Source organism: Syzygium oleosum, unplaced genomic scaffold, assembly GCF_021117445.2.
Source record: "Syzygium oleosum isolate NSW1041296 unplaced genomic scaffold, Sole_v2.1 Sole_v2.10, whole genome shotgun sequence".
NCBI classification, from domain to species: domain Eukaryota; kingdom Viridiplantae; phylum Streptophyta; class Magnoliopsida; order Myrtales; family Myrtaceae; genus Syzygium; species Syzygium oleosum.
In genome coordinates, this window is record NW_026607494.1 from 2349507 (window position 1) to 2368160 (window position 18654).

At 38.6% G+C, this 18654-nt stretch overlaps 3 protein-coding genes and 1 pseudogene across 3 annotated transcripts; all 4 read right to left on the reverse strand.

The window, feature by feature from the left end:
- Positions 1–1629: 1629 nt before the first annotated feature.
- LOC115662532 (uncharacterized) lies at positions 1630–2809 on the reverse strand. Its single transcript, XM_030584673.2, has 2 exons — positions 2776–2809; positions 1630–2452 (listed from the first exon to the last, which is right to left on the reverse strand). The coding sequence occupies exons 1-2, from the start codon at positions 2807–2809 to the stop codon at positions 1731–1733; spliced, it is 756 nt and encodes a 251-aa protein (XP_030440533.1). The 3' UTR covers positions 1630–1730.
- A 547-nt stretch (positions 2810–3356) lies between these two features.
- On the reverse strand, positions 3357–5646 carry LOC115662533 (MATH domain and coiled-coil domain-containing protein At3g58360-like; annotated as a pseudogene).
- A 3534-nt stretch (positions 5647–9180) lies between these two features.
- Positions 9181–11256, reverse strand: LOC115662534 (MATH domain and coiled-coil domain-containing protein At3g58270-like). Its single transcript, XM_030584675.2, has 3 exons — positions 11118–11256; positions 10834–10991; positions 9181–10163 (listed from the first exon to the last, which is right to left on the reverse strand). The coding sequence occupies exons 1-3, from the start codon at positions 11231–11233 to the stop codon at positions 9325–9327; spliced, it is 1113 nt and encodes a 370-aa protein (XP_030440535.2). The 5' UTR covers positions 11234–11256; the 3' UTR covers positions 9181–9324.
- A 4528-nt stretch (positions 11257–15784) lies between these two features.
- On the reverse strand, positions 15785–18654 carry LOC115678599 (protein RESTRICTED TEV MOVEMENT 3-like). The gene is made up of 3 exons (XM_030601983.2): positions 18539–18654; positions 18257–18417; positions 15785–16712 (listed from the first exon to the last, which is right to left on the reverse strand). Exons 1-3 carry the CDS (start codon positions 18652–18654, stop codon positions 15892–15894), a joined length of 1098 nt encoding a protein of 365 aa, XP_030457843.2. The 3' UTR covers positions 15785–15891.

The following is an 18654-nucleotide window of genomic DNA, read 5'->3' on the forward strand; positions in this document are numbered from 1 at the left end:
CAATACCAATAGGCCCACACCATGACACTCGGCTCCGAAGGGGAGGCACTACCTATCTCTCCACTTATTCGAATCCTCTGGAATTGGATTTCACCTACTGATTCACTTGCTTGAAATCGTTCCTTTGATGACTTCCTTGTATATTAATTGTTTTGTTTTGAATTCATAAACAATCTTCTGTTCTTTGTTTTTCTCTCTCTCTTTGTTTGAATATCACATTCCATACTTTAAAAAAAATAAAATCCATTCATGCTAGATAAGAATTTTCTACTTTTCAATTTCATCTTAGCATTCAAATATAACTTAAATAAGAAATAAAGATTTAATAATTCATATCTGATTTTAAATGCATCTTATTTATTGCTTATGGAGTCTTATTTCCCACTTTCAAATCCTCATACGATCCCACTTTCAAATCCTCATAAGATGAAAGATCTGATCACTCAGAGAGAGTTGAACCGTGGTTGTTAAAGAAAATTCTTACCTAGTAAGGGCTTCCAAATGATCCCAAAAGTCTTATGTGAGAATATTGTAACATTATTTACTCATTCTCTGAAACTTTCAACACGATCCTTCCATTATAATTGCCCAGAAAAATCATTCAAAGCATCTATTTTTCCTAGTTGTACAATTTTACAAGAAAGTTTTTATCCGCCTTGCAAGTCCTCCGCAGCATAATAGTTCATCCAAATTAGACTCCATATGGGAACTTTTTCCCAAACAAGACTATCAAAAAGTTGTCTATCATTTAGACTGAATGTCACAAGTTGTTTTTCTTTTACAACTTAGGTTGTCGTCATTTATGGTTCTTGTCGAGTGCCACTGTTACATGTCCTATGATTTTACATTGGGTATGAATATATGACTACCTCTAGCTTGGACACAGAAGTGTTATACTTCGGACAAAAACTCCAAGAATAAAAGGTCCCAAAATGAAATGAGCAAGCTACGGATATAACATTATGTTCTAGTTCTCTCAACCAAAACGAAAAATGTCTTTCATTGCCATTTGTTTAGGCAAATTGAAAGCATCAGTTATTTTTCTTCTGTAAATATCAATAACCTGCCCAACACTAGAGCCACTTGTTTGTGGTTCTCTCGTTGTAAGAACACTCGTTACCATTAGACAGTATCCTTGTTTTTTTCATTCCAAACTCAATTGCAAGGGAACAACTCCCTTACTTAGGACAGTATAAACACTCCTAATACAAATAAAGACTACAATGAAATGCATATAGGCTCTGCCTCTTGAGATGTGGAGACAGGAACACCCTCATCACTAGAGCCACTCAATGCGGAGTCATATCAAGAAGGCTATACGTGGAGGAACAACTTGATCATCACATATTGACAGAACAACAATAAGGAAAGTGCATCAGAATTGTGAGAAATTCCAAACTCCTAGAGCAAAAAATGCGAAGACCACACAATTGATATGAAGACATCAAAACTGACTCTAAAATAACTTGATCGTCACATATTGACAGAACAACAATAAGGAAAGTGCATCAGAATTGTGAGAATTTCGAAACTCCAAGAGCAAAAAATGCGAAGACCCCACAATTGATATGAAGACATCAAAACTGACTCTAAAATAACATGATATAGGATCAATTACATGAGCCACTCTAAGTGATTGTTCTGCCAAAAATTGGCCACAAATAGTCAAGCTAAAACTCAGTTTTTATACTTTAACAATTGGCTCATAGCATATTTGAAACCTTAAAGTTTTAACAGGACCGAGCCTTCAAATTCGACCAAGCAGTGGTTGATCTGGACATTCTTTCCTCGGCTATTCCCTTCTTTTCCTCAGCCTCTGCTACTTTCTTCTGCTCATCTTTATAGCCCGACTTTGCTTCTTCAGACTCGACCAGCAAGATCTCCCAGTCTGAGATAAGCTTGTCCCTCCTAGACTTCATTTCCTCCATCTTTCTCTTGAGCTCTTCCTCTTCCTTGACGAGATCATCCATTAACTGCTTATACAAGATGTGAGTCTCACGGCACTTCTTCATAGCAGACAACCTTTGATCCTTTTGTAGTTTATGCGGCTCAAACTCAGCACTGGTCTGCTCAAATGTTAAAAAGTCCAAAGTGAAATCATTGAAATTGGCCCGAAATGTCCTCATCGCTATTTGTTGCTCTGAAGATAATCCAGTTCTGGCTGAGCTTAAAATTGATAGTGCCTCAAATAGCCTCTCTTTCATATATAATTCAAAGAGATGTGAAAGGCATTCCTTCAAGGACTGCACAGCCTTCTCAACTTCTTCTAAGCTAGAAATTTCAGCCCTCAAGGCACCATCTTGGTGGCACGAACTTGATCCTTTGCTAGCACCATTAGATTCAGCAGCACTGATGACTTCCTCCAAACCAGTAAAATAGGAGTCAAAGTTATCAGTCGGTCTAGCTGGCTGAATATTCACTGGAGGAGTAACTGTCAAGATGCAAACAACGGCTGCCCAGGATCATCATTCAAAGCATCTACTTTTCCTAGTTGTACAATTTTACAAGAAAGTTCAGATATCCCTTGCAAGTCATCCGCACTATAAAAGTTCATTCCAAATGGACTCCATGTGTGAACTTTTACCCAAACAAGACTGTCAAAAAGTTATCTTCTCATTTAGACGGAATATCACAACAAGAAGTTTTTCTTTTACGACATTCTGTTGTCATCATATAAAGGCGCTTGTCGGATGCCTCTGTTACGAGTACTATGATCTTACATTGGGTATGAATTTATTACTCGAGTCTACCGCTAGCATGGACACAAAAGTTTACTTTGGACAAAAACTGTAGGAATAATAGGCCCCATAGAACAAGATCGTGTTGTAGGTAAGAGCTCTAGATTGCATTTGATTATGCAGTTCCAAACCCCACGATTTGTGTTGTGCCTAAAAACACCAAAATGAAAAACCATAGATCAGCTAAGGACATGATGAAAATCCATGTAGCTGAAAGCCCTTTTCCAGATAACGAGTATAACATTATGCTTTAGTTCTCACAACCAAAACCAAAAATCCCGTTCATTGTTGTTCGTTTGGACAATTTGAAACCATCAGTTATTTTTCCCCTGTAATTACCGATAACCTCCCCAACACCAGAGCCACTTAATAACACTCCTAACCATTAGACAATATCCTTGTTTTTTTTCATTCCAAACTCAATTGCAAGGGGCCAAATCCCTTACTAGTACAGGGTAAACTCTCCTAATACATATCTCCAAGACTAATGAGATCCGCAGGCTGTCTCAAGAGATGTGGATACAGGAACACCTGTATCACTAGAGCTGCCCAATCTGGAGTCATATCAAGAAGCTTTTACGTGAAGGAACTACTCGATTATCACTTATAGACAGATTCCGTCAGGAAAGCACATCAAATTTGTGATAATTGCAAGCTCCAAGATCACAAAGCACGATGACAACGCAATTCATATGAAGACATACAAAACTGACTCTAGAGACATACTTAAGTGTATATATTTGACCCACATGCTGATTAAACTAACAGAAGATCAACGACATATGCCCCTTAAAGCCATTGTTCTGCTGAAAAGTGGCCAAAAACTAGTCAAGCTAAAACATAGTTTTCATACTAAGCGAACAATTGCCTCATAGCCTATCTAAAACCTTTATAACAGACGAGCCTTCAAATTTAACCAAGCAGTGGTTGATCTAGACATTCTTTCCTCGGCTATACTCTTCTTTTCCATAGCCTCTGCTTCTTTCTTCTGCTTATCTTGATAGCTCGACCTTGCTTCTTCAGACTCGACCAGCAAGATCTCCCAGTCTGAGAGAAGCTTGTCCCTTCTAGACTTCACTTCCGCCATCTTTCTCTTGAGCTCTTCCTCCTCCTTGATGAGATTATCCATTAACTGCTTATAAAGGATGCAAGTCTCATGGCACTTCTTCATAGCGGAGAACCTTTGATCCTTTTGTAGCTTATGCAGCTCAAACACCGCATTTTCCTGCTCAAATGCTATGAAGTCAGAAGTGAAATCAATGAAATTGGCTTGAAATGTCTCAATTGCTAGTTGTTGCTCCGACGATGATCCAGTTCTGACTGAGCTTAAGGTTGATAGTGCCTCAGATAGCCTCTCTTTCATATTCAATTTAAAGAGATTCGAAAGGCATTCCTTCATAGACTGCTTAGCCTTCTCAACTTCTTCTAAGCTACGAATTTCAGCCGTCAAAGCACCATCTTGGTGGCACGTATTTGATCCTACACTAACACCATTAGTCTCAACAGCATTGATGAGTTCCTCCGGCCAAGTAAAATAGGAGTCATAGTTATCGATTGGTCTAGCTGGCTGAATATTCACCGGAGGAGTAACTGTTTAAGATGCAAACTTCGGCCTTAATCACCAAAATGTCATTTGCTAGGTATCCCGCAGTACGATTATGGAGCTCAGTCAATGGAATAAAACTTGAGTGACCCCAGTGACTATTGCTCGCAGTGAAATAATGTTGCCACTCTGCAGAATTCAGGAGATAAGGTGACAAATTCAAAAACTTCTTTACAACACCAGAGCATGGTATGTGGGAGAGATATTGGAGACCATCAAGAACTAGAATTTTGTATCGTACGTCAAGCAAAACATTAGCAACAGAAGAAGCAAACACCTCCCCGGTATCAGCTTAAGCAACCAAATTCATACAAAAGTGGATAAACTGAAACCGCACAACATTTTTAAGACCACCAGATGTAACTATCTTAAACTTAAACTGTGGCTCCTCTCTTTTTTCTCGACAAACATTTGGATCAGATAGGCGCATTCAAGCTCCCACCGCTCCATCCCTGGTCCAGTTGCTTAGTGCCTTAAGCTAAATTCCTTAATCAGTAATGTTGTTGCGCATGTCAGAGGATCACCTTGATATCCCTCATTCTACTTCTTCTCACCTACTTTTTTTCTCATCTAAATTCCTCTTCTTCAAGTCATAACACCAATTTCTCAAAAATGCAGCACAATCAATCAGAGCAAAACCTATCATACACTTAAGACCCGTTCGTTTTCAGAAATTTGTTTTCAAAATCATTCATATCCCGCGAAACAATCGCCACAATTAGTTTTAAAACAATCCAAGAACAAACCCTTTCTAATAGAGCGAACATAGTCGATTTGATCGATCACGCTCAAGCTGAACACGGCGTGTGCGGTCCACCAGTTGGGCAGCGTCGCAGAATCAGGGATCTCGAGGTACAGCGACAAATTGTTCGTGGCATCCCCCTTCTCCTGCTCAAAAAGGATGGGCCGACGCAAGAATCACTAGGCAACACCATGAACATGCGATCATCGAGAAACAACACAAAAATAGGAAAAATAAAGAAAAGAAAACGACGTTGGAGTACCATCTACAGCCAGAAACTGTGAATGCTTCGGAGTAACGCTTCTTCGCATTCTGCCCACTGAAGTTGCTGATTTCCCACGTGAATTCCCCCTGATTTTGTGCGTCCGTTCTTCTCTCATTTGGCTGCTGCTTCTGCACGATCAACTCTCGCGAACAACACGGGTGTTTCCTCTTCATTGCTGCTTGAGTCTAGTGGTTTTGATTCTTCGACTACAAAGTGATGGCATGGTGGCAGTCTCGGGGTTTTATTGGAGGAGGAATGGGGGAATGGCATGCAGACGTGTCAAAAGGGTAGGCCGGGATAAAATGGTTCAATCCAAATTGACCCATTTAAGCCGTTTGGACCAATTATCATATAATATAAATTTAGTGACCCAAACTCGACTCAATTCATATCCAACCTAACCCGTATTACTAAAACATTTCTATATTCAACTAAATTTAGGAAAATTTATATTCAAACTGAGGTGAAAGTATAAAGCGAGCGAATGCGAGATCAAGTGAGAACGAGAGAGAGTGAGGAGAGAATCACAAAGGTGAGTTGGGTCTAAATAAATTGTTAACCCATTTAATTATTTTGACTTTATCATTCTAAATTTATTTATGACCCATTTACTAGATAACTAACATATATATTAACTTAGCCTATCTAATATGATTTAAGAAATGAATCTATAATTCATTTTGACAGGTACAATGGCTATCGTTCACACTTTTGGTTGGCACATTGAAAGCCAATGTGTTGTAACCTCCCATCCTCACAAGTTCCGTTCAAGGATGGTATTCTCTAACACAACCTCTATGTGACCTGTTTAGACATGATCAATCGATAAACTATTATTTCGGAGTTCTTCATTGTTAAGATTTTGAATTGATGATATTTCATCGGTTGTAACCATGTTTTTCTAATTTATTTTGATGATATTTTATTGATGGTATATTGCAATTTGGAAATAAATTTTATACAAAATTTGAGGATATTATGTGTCACGTCAGTATTGGTGGGTTGATTTCACGTTTGGTCAATTTCGTGTCATAACGCGCCATGTAATTATATTGACTCATCAACCCGACTATAGTTTTATTACACGAGTCGTCTCGTGTTAATCCAGTAATTTTCGGGTCATGTTGTTGTCCAGTAGAAAACACAATTAATTAATTGTATTGTGTTCGAGTTGGCTTATTTTGTAGGATACCTAATGTCGAGACACGAACACAATTTGCCACCATGGTTCCTATTAGCATTCCTTTTCCACTTGCTTTTTAAAACTTTTTGTAAAAGCTTCTTGGGCATTCCCGATGTTTAGGTATTTGGGCAATGAATATCAGTGTTTCATCAGTTGCTTCAGCATTAGGAGATCATTCTGGCGTGAGGGGCACTTATCAAAGGGTCAAGCAACTGTTGTATTGGCCAAGGATGAAACATGATGTGGTGAAATAAGTTAAAGCTTGTAATGTGGGCAAAAGGAATGAGGGGGAACAAACTCATAACCTTGGACACTTTGCAATCACTGGACATTCCTGCTCAGGCCGGGACTCATGTTCCTACGGATTTCGTTGAACCCTTTGCCAAAATCTGATGGGAAGGAGACTCTGTTTGTGGTGGTGGACCACTCGCCGAATATGCCCCCTTTATGGCCACGTCTCATCCTTTCACAGCACTAGAAGTGGCCAAGTTGTTCTTTGGCAATGTTTAAATGTTGCATGGCTAACCCTAAGCATTATAAGTGATAGAGACAAGATGTTTACCAGTTCAGTTTGTTCGATAAAACTTCAAGCTGATGGGAAGACAGCATCGACAGGAGAGAACTCTAGTCAGATAGGCAAATCGAGACACTCAACCAATGTTTGCTAGGAGTTAATTGACGTGTATGGGTTTTGCTTAACAAAACAGATGGGCTCGATGGTTATCCTACAACACCACTTTTTGCACTAGCATCCACACGAAGCTTCTTTGCCAGCAACAACTCACTTCATTATTCATTACATGTGGCTCATTGGACATAAGTAAGTAGTGCAATCTCACCCTTGAAAGATCTACAAGGTCGTCCTCAAATTTTACCTATGAATTTATAAGGAGGGAAACCAACCTGGTGTTCAGCTGCTAATCCAATGGTCTAACGCATGGGGGGATGATGATTATATCGATCAACAATTTCCATTCAAGGAGAGGGGAGTTGTAACAGAGTCAACGGTTGGAATGATGGGTTGACGGGCTCCGTGGAGAGATATTTATATCCGATGAAGGAGACGTTGGGCATCAATTGCTTGCCAAGGATTGAGGAGGCCCATTGGCATTACAGTTCCTGCAATCGCTATTTCCGTTGTATGGAAAATCTCATTTGATCGAAAATTACTGATGTAGACGACGGTCATCATACGTGACACGGCTGCGCTGATGTAAACAATTTTTGTAATATAAAAAAATAAAATTTTCAATTATTTATTTTATTTATTCTTTTCGTCTTCTTTTTTCTTACTTTTCTTTTTCCTTCTTCCTCCACCGATCGTCGAGATCTGGCAAGCTCAAGTCTCGCCAACCTCGGGAAGGCTCGACCTCGCCATGTCCCAACGAGCTCGAGCCTTGCCCGAGGTTGGCCCGCACTGGTGGTCAGTGGCTAGCCGTCATTGAGACTTGGCAACCGGCAAAGGAAGAAAGAAAAAGAAAAAGAAAGCAAAGAAAATAAAATAAAATAATATTTAAAAATTCAATTTTTTTGAAAATTTTGGCCTCGATGGATTCGGGCTTGGCCTCGATATTAGCAAGCCTGACATCCTGGGCACGAGAATTAGTGTCCAGAGCCCGACCTCGATGGACCCAAGCGCGGTGGCCGGGTCTTGGGCATGGCCTAGATAAACTTGGGCCAGGGTGCTGGATTCCTGAGCTCGGCCTAGAATGAGCCGGGCCAAGGCGTCGAGGACTCAACCTCGCCGCTAAGGGCATGAGAATGAGCGTTGGGGTTCCCTTGCCCAAGCGCAGAAATTTTTGTCTAAGCGTCAAAACCTAGTCATTTTTGGAAAATGATTTCAGATTTTTGAAAGAGGGAATCTTTTTCTAGAATTTAAGTTTTGGTAGGAAAATTTTTTCTATTGACTAGGAAAATATTTTTCTTTGTGATCCAAACGCTGGAAAATGAGAAAAATGTTTAAAAAAAAAATGTTTTCCGCGAAACAAACAAAATTTAATTCCTCTATCTTTTCTGAAACGAAATTTTCTTTTTCAGCTTTTGTGGTATATTTTAAAAGAAAATGTCAATATATTTATGTGGAAATCTGAAAACGTGGGCGCGCTTGGACTCGGGGTATTTTACCTCAGCTAAGGTGATAGACGTGAATTCTTTTTCTAGCAATATACGTTATTATCCTATAACAAGGATGTATCACTTGATCTTCTGATTCTTAATTTTATCGCGAACCAACATGATCTATTTCCACCTTACCACAAAAAAACATGATCTATTTCCAGGATAGATGAGCATGATGACGTAGAAGATATCATTGTGTTTTACGTGAAGGCACAACTCGAAAGGGTAAACTCGCCTAATACAATCCCCATGACTAATGAAATCCATAAGCTCTGCCTCGTGAGATGTGTATAGACGAACACCCTTTATCACTAGAGCCACCCGATACGGGGTCATATCAAGAAGGTCTTACATGAAGGAACAACTCGATAATCATATATTGACAAAATAACAGTCGGGAACTGCATCAGAATTGTGAGAGTTTACAAGTTCCAGAGCAAAATGCGCAATGACCACGCCATTGGTATAAAGACATCAAATACTGACCCTAGAGACATACATATGTATGTATTTATTAGACCCACATGCTGACTAAACTAACATTATGTGGGATCAACCACATAAGCCCTTCCAGGCAATTCTTCTGCGGAAAATTGGCTGAAAAATAGTCAAGCTAAAACACAGTTTTCATACTAGTGAACAATTGCCTCATAACCCCATTTGAAACCTTAAAGTTTAACAAAATCGAGCTTTCAAATTTGACCAAGCAGTGATTGATCTAGACATTCTTTCCTCAGCTAATCTCTTCTTCTCCTCAGCCTCTGCTGCTTTCTTCTGCTCATCTTTATAGCCCCACTCCGCTTCTTCGGACTCGACCAGCAAGTTCTCCCAGTTGGAGAGGAGCTTGTCCCTCCTAGACTTCACTTCCTCCATCTTTCTCTTGATCTCTTCCTCTTCCTTGGCGAGGTCATCCATTAACTGCTTATACAAGATGTGAGTCTCGTGGCTCTTCTTCATAGCAGAAAACCTTTGATCCCTTTGTAGTTTATGCAGCTCAAACTCAGCATTGTCCTGCTCAAATGTTAAGAAGTCGGAAGTGAAATCATTGAAATTGGCCCGAAATGTCTCAACTGCTTTTTTTTGCTTTGAAGTTAATCCAGTTCTGGCTGAACTTAAAGTTGATAATGCCTCAGATAGCCTCTCTTTCATATTCAATTTAAAGAGATCCAAAAGGCATTCCTTCAAGGACTGCATAGCCTTCTCAACTTCTTCTAAGCTAGGAATTTCAGCCCTCAAGGCACCATCTTGGTGGCACAAACTTGATCCTGCACTAACACCATCAGTCCCAGCAGCGTTGATGAGTTCCTCCAGACCAGTAAAATAGGAGTCAAAATTATGAGTTGGTCTAGCTAGCTGATTCACCGGAGGAGTAACTTTTAAGACGGAAACTTCGGCTTTAACCACCAAAGTGTCATTTGCTAGGTATCCCCAAGTAGGATCACGAAGCTTAGTCAATGGAATGAAATTTTTGTAACCCCAGTCAGTCTGTCTCGCAGTGAAAACATATTGCCTCCCTGCAGTATTCAGGAGACGGTAACAAATTCAAAAACTTCCTTCCTGCAACAGCAGAGCATGATATGTGGAAAAAACATTGGAGACACATCAAGAACTAGAATGTTGTATTGTACGTCAAGCAAAATATTAGCAACAGTAGTAGCAAACAGCTCCCTTGATCAGCTTAAGCTTCCTAATTCAAACATTTATCGATAAACTAACAATGCACAACATTTTTAAGACCACCAGATGTAACTATCTTAAACTTAAATTGTGGCTCCTCTCTTTTTTCTTTTACCAACATTCGGATCACATAGGCGCAGTCAAATTCCAACTTTTCCATCCACTGGACCAGTTGATTACAAACTTAACTAGCTAAATTCCTTAACCAGCAACCTCAGGATTGTTCAGATAACTCTTGCAATCGTTGGCCATCATGATAAGGAAGATCATGAGCGTGAAGGTCAATTTTGACGATGTAGGATTATGAGTTGCCTCTGATTTACTCCTCTTGCCCAAGGTTCGGAGGTAGGGGATCCCATATCCTCATCATCTGATCCACCAGCCATCATGAGATTTGCTGAAAGTGGTTTTCTAGGGGATGCACAATCAACTAGAGAGAAGCCTATCATGCACTTACGATGAAAAACAAGAGATTCCAAGAAAAATCAATCCAATTCGAGAACATACCATATCTAATAGTGCGAACATTATCGATTTGATCGATCACACTCAAGCTGAACTCGGCGTTTCTGGACCACCCTTTCGGCAACGTCGCAGAATCAGGGACATCGACGTACAACGACAAATGGTTCGTGCCATTCCCCTTGGGGAATACCACAATTCTCCTGCACAAAAAAGGATGGGACGACGCAAGAATCACTTGGCAAGACGATGAACGTGAGATCATCAAGAAAAAACGCAAAAGAGAGAGAGAGAGAGAGAGAAAATAACCAAAAAAAATGTTGAAGTACCATTTACAACCAGAAACCATGAATACTTCAGAACAAACCCTACTCGCTTTCTGCTCGGTGAAGTTGCAGATTTTCCACGTGAATTCTCCCCAATTACCATCATTTTGTGCATCCATTTTTTTTAAAAAAACTTTTAGCTGCTGCTTCTGCAGATCAAGTTTCGTACACACAGATGTTTCTTCGTAGCCGACGCTCTGATTGCGAAGAAGGTGGAGGAGAGAAGAGACAACGCAGCAGGAGAACGGGAAAATATGAAGAGTGTCGAACGTTGTTGACTCTTTGACTTCAGGGTGATGGTATGATGGCAGGTTTGGATTTTGCCTAATAGGGCTCAGGCCTATTTAGTGTCGCCAAACACGATTAATTATCGCGTCGTGTTTGTCTCCAACTCATTAGGCATGATAACCTATTTATTATTAATCATGTACGTGACTCGTTTAAACACGATTAATTAAAAAACTAATTTTCTTTCATACTCTTCAGTATTAAGATTTTAGGGTTAATACCGTGAAAAATCCTAAACTGGTACACCTGCGACAAATTTATCCCAAACTATTTTTTTTATCACAAAAAATCCCAAATTGGTACATTTGTGACAATTTTACCCTGAACTATTTTTTAACCACCAAAAACCCCACACTGGTACACTTGTGACAATTTTACTCCGAACTAATTTTTTGACCACCAAAAACCCCACACTGGTACACTTGTGACAATTTTACCCCGAACTAATTTTTTGACCACCAAAAACCCCAAACTGATACACTTGTGACAAATTTACCCTCCGTTAGTTTCCATTAAATTTTACTGTTAAATTGTTAAGTTTGATGATACGTGGTAGTTGACGAGTGTACCAGTTTGGGGTATTACTTTCTGTTTGTCATAAGTTTACTAATTTGTGATTTTTTGTGATATCAATCCAATTTAACGGACATTAACAGAGGGTAAATTTATCACAAATGTACCAGTTTTGAGTTTTTAGTGGTCAAAGAATTAATTTGGGGTAAAATTGTCACAAATGTATCGATTTGGGGTTTTTGGTGGTCAAAAAATTAGTTCGGGGTAAAATTGTTACAATTGTACCAGTGTAGAATTTTTAGTAGTCAAAAAAATAGTTCGGTGTAAATTTATCACATGTGCGCCAGTTTAGGGTTTTTGGTGGTCAAAAAATTAGTTCTTGGTAAAATTATTACAAGTGTACCAGTTTGGGGTTTTCGTGATATTAACCCAAGATTTTAAATTGATTATATTCAATTGACTATGACTCTGTTTTTTTAATTTGATTTGATGATATTTTGTTGGTCGATTATTGCAATCTGTAAATAGATTTAATGAAAAATTCAGAATATTTCGTGTCGCATTCATATTGGTGCCATGTCAACAAGTTAATTTTTGGGTTGTGTTTGTGTCAAGTAGATCGACACGATTAACAAATCGTATAGTGTTTGAGTTGACATTTTTTGTAGTATACATGTTGACACGACACGAACACAACCCTCGAACATGAATTGCCACCCCTAGTTTTCTTAGCATTTCTTTTCCACTTTTTTTTTGTGTGAAATTTCTATGGCATTCCCTTTGTTTAGGTATTTAAACAATGGACATTAGTGCTTTATTAGCAAAATATTCATATGCTTCAACATCAGGAGGTCATTTTGGTGTGAGGGGCACTAATTAAAGGGGTTAACGACTGTTCCATTGGCCAAGGAGGGACAGTGAAATATGTTATAGCCTATAATGTGTGTCTAATGAATATGGGACACCTGAATTTTTGTCGACAAGTCAAACTTATAAAATTCGAAGTTTGAGAATCATGATTGCGATCAAACTCGATCCTCGACCAAAAAAGTAGTTAAATAAACATCTATAGCATTCCGTTTGCATATAGAAATTAGGTTCACTGCATTTCATTAATAATCGAGCACCATTTCATCTTTTAGCAACCAAAAAAAAAATTGAGCACCATTTCATCAATAAATCAAGAGTTGGCTTTTTAGTCAAATCAAGAAAGTCGATCCTAAGTAAAAAATTGACAAATCGTGACATTGCATGTAAATATCTATATAAACGTCAATTCAACTTGTGCATGTAGATTTAGGACTTTAAATTTCAAATTTCTCATAAAATGGTCAAAGGTTGACTTTTCCGATCAAACCGAAGAATTTGACCTTCCATGAAAAAATTAAAATTTCGTTGAGTTCTGATCATTTTTTAGATCTAGTTTGTTCTAGACATTTGATTTTGGGGCAATAATATTTGGAGATCTCGAGACCAGTTTCAAAGATATTAAATAATGAAATTTTGAGAGTAGGACAAAGTTCGGGAAAAACATTAAATCGCCGGTTAACTTTTTACGGTTAAGTCAATTTGAGTACTTTTAATCAAATTGGACCTAATAAATTCAATTTCAATGCATTTTAGGCATCTTGGGGACAATTTCAACAATTAGGAACAATCATGAAAACCCGGCGGGTCCGGTCAACCTGATTGGCCCGAGCGAGCCCGGTGCAATGGGCTAACTCAAGCTAGAAATGAACCCAGCCCTTAAAGCCGCATGTGGGCCCATTGTAGCCCATTTGGCCGCCCACCACTCTCTTAAGGTACCGCGATGCCACTCTTTTAAGCTCCGTTCGTTTCACGAAAAATAACTTTCAAGAAAATGTTATTCCGATTTTCCGGTGTTTTGTTTCACATAAAATAAACTAATCATGAAAAATATTTTCCATCAATAAAAAAATACCTTTAAAAGTGAGGAAAATTTTTCCTCAAGAAAGCGGAAAACATTTTCCATTTCTTCTTTCATCTCACTTTCTTTCACAAAACAATTTTTTATTTTTAAAAAAATTGATTTTTTAATTATTTTTTAATAATTTCTGTTTCATTTCTTCTTCTTTTTTAATTTCTTCCTCAACCGATTGCCAGGCACAGGCGAGGCTCGGCCTTGCTCCCCCAAGGCTGGCGAGCTTGAGCCTTGCCTCGCCGGCCTCGAGTAAGGCCTTGCTAGATTCGGCGAGGCTTAAGGACGAAAAATCAAATCAGATTTTCCATACCAAACGACGGAAAATATTTTCCAGTTCATTTTCAGGTTTAAGTTCAACACCGGAAGATACTGTTATTATCTTGAAAAATAACTTTTGAAAAAATATTTTCTAGAAATGTCATATTTTCCGTGAAACGAACGGACCCTTTAGTTTACCAAAGAATCATTCAATAATCACAAAATAACCAAGCCATGTCATTAATCTATGTGCTCGCTAATCCTTTGTAATCATTGGCTAATAAATGGGATTAGAATGGAATATTCTCTCAATCCAGCAATAAGATTACACCTTGATCCCCAAGCAAAAATCTTAGTCATAGGATCAATTTACACATCTAATGGTGAAGATTAGACACAAAAACTATCTCCAAAATCCTCTCATAAATCCCTTGGCTGAACCTCACATGGAAGAACACTCTTCATTTTTCTCCAAATTTCATACAAGAACACAAAATCTCTCTCTCAATTTCCTCTCTCCCTCTCTCCCTCGAGTGTTGCCACACCTTTTCTTGGAGTTCCTCATGCAGGTGACGACCTGCAAAAAGGTAATGAAAAATAGTTTTTTGGTTCATTCTAACGGTACAAAGGGGATAATATTAGGGTGGTATTTGCACAATCTTGCATAGATCCGCACATTTGAATCACCCCTAAAAAGAAGAGAACAAATGTTGAGGAACAACAAAATTTCAACTTTGCCCGCGAATTGACTTGCACCTTTTAGGCCATACAGGGCATTAGTCTTTTCGTACTATTTGAGGCCATCCACATACAATAGACTTAGCCAAAACTATAATTCGTGCAAAAATGAAACTCACAATTGATCAAGATATGTCGCATATATCTCGAGGGACTTTTAGATATTCTTGAAGTACTGCGTTACTCAAAATTTGATATCGTTAGAGCTCGAAAGTTTCATTGAGCAGTTGATATTGTTAAAAGAAATAATAATAAAAAAATCGACACACTAGATCCATGAATTGATGAATTTGCAAGCATATGTTACAAGAAAGCTCTCATCCTCAATAAAAAGTTAGTTCAAAACAGAGACTACATATTTGAACTTCTATCCAAACAAGACTATCAAAAAGTCATCTTCTCATTTAGACCGAATGTCACCGCAAGTTTTTCTCTTGCAACATCTGTTGTCATCGTTTTACGGCGCTTGTCGAATGCCCACTGTTATGTGCACTATGATTTTACATTGGGTATGAATTTATGATTGGAGTCTACTTCTAGCTTGGACACAAAAGTTTACTTTAGACAGTATCCTTGTTTTTCCATTCCAAACTCAATTGCAAGGGGATAAATCCCTTACTTATGACAGGGTAAACTCTCCTAATGCAAAATCCCAAGACTGTAACCCCCTCATCACTAGAGCCACCCAATGCGGAGTCATATCAAAAAGGTTTTACGTGAAGAGACAACTTGATCATCACATATTCATAAAACAACTGTCGGGAAATCACGTCAGAATTGTGAGAATTTCCAAGCTCTAAAAGCAAAAAGCACAACGACCACGCAATTCATATGAAGACATCAAACACTGACTGTATAGACATACGTGTGTGTATTTGACTCACATGCTGACTAAGTTAACATGATATAAAATTAATCACATAAGCCCCTCTAAGCAATTGTTCTGCTGAAAATTGGCCGAACAATAGTCAAGCTAAAACACAGTTCTCATACTTTAAGTGAACAATTGCTTCATAGCCTATTCGAAACCTTAAAGTTTTAGCAAAATTGAGCCTTCAAATTCGACCAAGCAGTGGTTGATCTAGACATTTTTTCCTCGGCTATTCTCTTCTTTTCCTCAGCCTCTGCTACTTTCTTCTGCTCATCTTCATAGCCTGACTTCGCTTCTTCGGACTCGACCAGCAAGATCTTCCAGTCTGAGAGAAGCTTCTCCCTCCTAGACTTCACTTCCTCCTCTTCCTTGATGAGGTCATCCATTAACTGCTTATACAAGATGTGAGTGTCGTGGCACTTCTTCATAGCAGAGAATCTTTGATCCTTCTGTAGTTTATGCAGCTCAAACTCAGCATTGTCCTGCTCAAATGTTAAGAAGTCGGAAGTGAAATCATTGAAATTGGACCGAAATGTCTCAATTGCTATTTGTTGCTCCAACGTTAATCCAATTCTGGCTGAGCTTAAAGTTGTTAGTGCCTCAGATAGCCTCTCTTTCATATTCAATTTAAAGAGATCTGAAAGGCATTCCTTCAAGGACTGCCTAGCCTTCTCAACTTCTTCAAAGCTAGGAATTTCTGCCCTCAAGGCACCATCATGGCGGCACGAACTTGATCCTACACTAGCACCATTAGTCTCAGCAGCATCGATGAGTTCCTCCAGACCAGTAAAATAGGAGTCAAACATATCAGTTGGTCTAGCTGGCTGAATATCCACCGGAGGAATGACTGTTAAGATGCAAACTTCAGCTTTAATAACCAAAGTGTCATTTGCTATGAATCCCCGCGTAGGATTACGAAGCAAAGTCAATGGCAAGAAGTGTAGGAAACCCCAGTTACTGCTGCTCGCAGTGAAAACTTCTTGCGTCTCTGCAGAATTCAGGAGACAGGAGGACGAATTCAAAAACTTCTTTACTAAAGCACCAGAGCATGATATGTGGAAGAACAATTAGAGACCATCAAGAACTAGAATGTTGTATTGTATGCCAAACAAAATATTAGCAGCAGAAGAAGCAAACACCTCGCCATGATCAGCTTAAGCAACCAAATTCCTACAGAAGTCTATGAACTGACAATGCACAACATTTTTAAGACCACTAAGATATAACTATCTTCAACTCAAGTTCTTTTGTTTCATGAAAAATAAATGATTCGGATAACATTTTCCTAAAAATAATCGCTTGTATCAATTGAAATAATTAGTGAATGAAAATTCTTTCCATTATGGACAGCAATTTACGTCTAAACATTTTCTTATACTGTGAAAATATTGTTTCATTTTTTGAAAAATATTTTTCAAATTATTCATTTTCCGCTACAAATGCACCATTAAATTATCCATTTTCATTGTCCTATGAAAATGTTTAGATATAAATGTCGATGATGAAAATATTTTTTATTGACTAATTATTTTAAGCGACATAAGCGATTGTTTTTAGGAAAATGATTTCAAATCATCCATTTTTTGCGAAACAAACGGAATTGAGGCTTTTTTTCTTTATGCTGGACCAACAATTGGATCATACAGACGTATGTTAGAATCCCACCAGCTCTTGAGAGGTTTAACGAATGAAATATAGAAAAAATATTCCTTAGGCTCCGTTCGATTCACGGAAAACAAATTCTAGGAAAAAAATTTCTGAATTTTCCTGTGTTCATTTCATGGAAAATAATATACTCATGGAAAACATTTTCTACTAATGGAAAAAAGCAACTTCAAAAGTGAGGAAAATGTTTTCCGCTTCCATATCTCTTTCACCTCATTTTCTTTCAAATAACACGTTTTCCTTCTATTTTCTTTTTTTAATCGATTTTTAATATTTTTATTTTTATTTTTTTTTCTTTTTCTTCCTTTTTTTCTTCTTCTCTCTCAACTGGTGGATGACCGTGACCAGCCACAAGCGAGCTCGAGCCTTGCCACAGGCCGGCGTGGCTCGAGCTTGCTAGATTCCGACGAGGTTGAGCTCTCCCAAGGTCACCAAAGCCAGAGCCTCGCCGACGTTTGGCGACATCCGGGTGAGGTTCAAGCTCGCTTGTGGCCAATCACCAGCCAAGGAAGAAGAAAAAAAGAAAGAAAAGGAAAAAAATAAACAATTAAAAAACAACTAAAAATTTCAAATTTTTTGGTAATTTTCCCTTGAAAATCAATTGGATAATGAACATTAGAAAATATTTCCGGTTCATTTTTAAGTTTCAACTGAAACTTATTGTTATTTTCCTAGAAAATGGCTTCTTGGAAAAAAACATCACATTTTCCGCGAAAGGAACGGGAGCCTGATCTAAGTTCTTTTTCTTCTGCAGGTCACAACATCGATTTCTTAAATCTAGATGCACAATCAATCGGAGAGAAACCCTTCATACTAGATTAAAGAACAAGAGATTCCAAGAAGAATCAATCCAGTTCAAGAACGAACCTATTCCAAAACGGCTAACATTACTGATTTGATCGATCACGCTCAAGCTGAACTTGGCTTTCCTGGTCCACCCGACCGGCAACGTCCCAGAATCGGGGACGTCGAGGTACACCGCCAAATAGTTCGTCGAGCCATACCCTTTGGGGTATACCAGAATTCTCCTGCTCAGAAAGGACCGGACGACACAAGAATCGCTTGGCAACACGACGAACATGCGATCCTCAAGAAACAACAGCAGAAAGTAGGAAGAAGGAAATGTAAAAGTGAGAAATTTTGAAGTACCATTGACACCCAGAAACTGTGAATGCTTCAGAATAAAGCCTCAGCGCAATCAGCTTAGTGAAGTTACTGATCTTCCACGTGAATTCTCCCCGATTAACATCGTTTTGCGCATACAT

Excerpts from the sequence above, each read along its gene's own strand:
- LOC115662532 (XM_030584673.2), bottom strand. The coding sequence starts at position 2,809 with ATGGGGCCTATTATTCCTACAGTTTTTGTCCAAA. Across the intron at positions 2,453-2,775 it reads TCCTACAGTTTTTGTCCAAA|CCGTTGTTTGCATCTTGACA; the intron begins GTAAACTTTTGT and ends GATCCTGGGCAG.
- LOC115662534 (XM_030584675.2), bottom strand. The coding sequence starts at position 11,233 with ATGGATGCACAAAATGATGGTAATTGGGGAGAATTCACGTGGAAAATC. Across the intron at positions 10,992-11,117 it reads ATGGTTTCTGGTTGTAAATG|GAGAATTGTGGTATTCCCCA; the intron begins GTACTTCAACAT and ends TTTTTTGTGCAG. Across the intron at positions 10,164-10,833 it reads TGTTCGCACTATTAGATATG|GGAGGCAATATGTTTTCACT; the intron begins GTATGTTCTCGA and ends TGAATACTGCAG.
- LOC115678599 (XM_030601983.2), bottom strand. The coding sequence starts at position 18,654 with ATGTATGCGCAAAACGATGTTAATCGGGGAGAATTCACGTGGAAGATC. Across the intron at positions 18,418-18,538 it reads ACAGTTTCTGGGTGTCAATG|GAGAATTCTGGTATACCCCA; the intron begins GTACTTCAAAAT and ends CTTTCTGAGCAG. Across the intron at positions 16,713-18,256 it reads TGTTAGCCGTTTTGGAATAG|AGACGCAAGAAGTTTTCACT; the intron begins GTTCGTTCTTGA and ends TGAATTCTGCAG.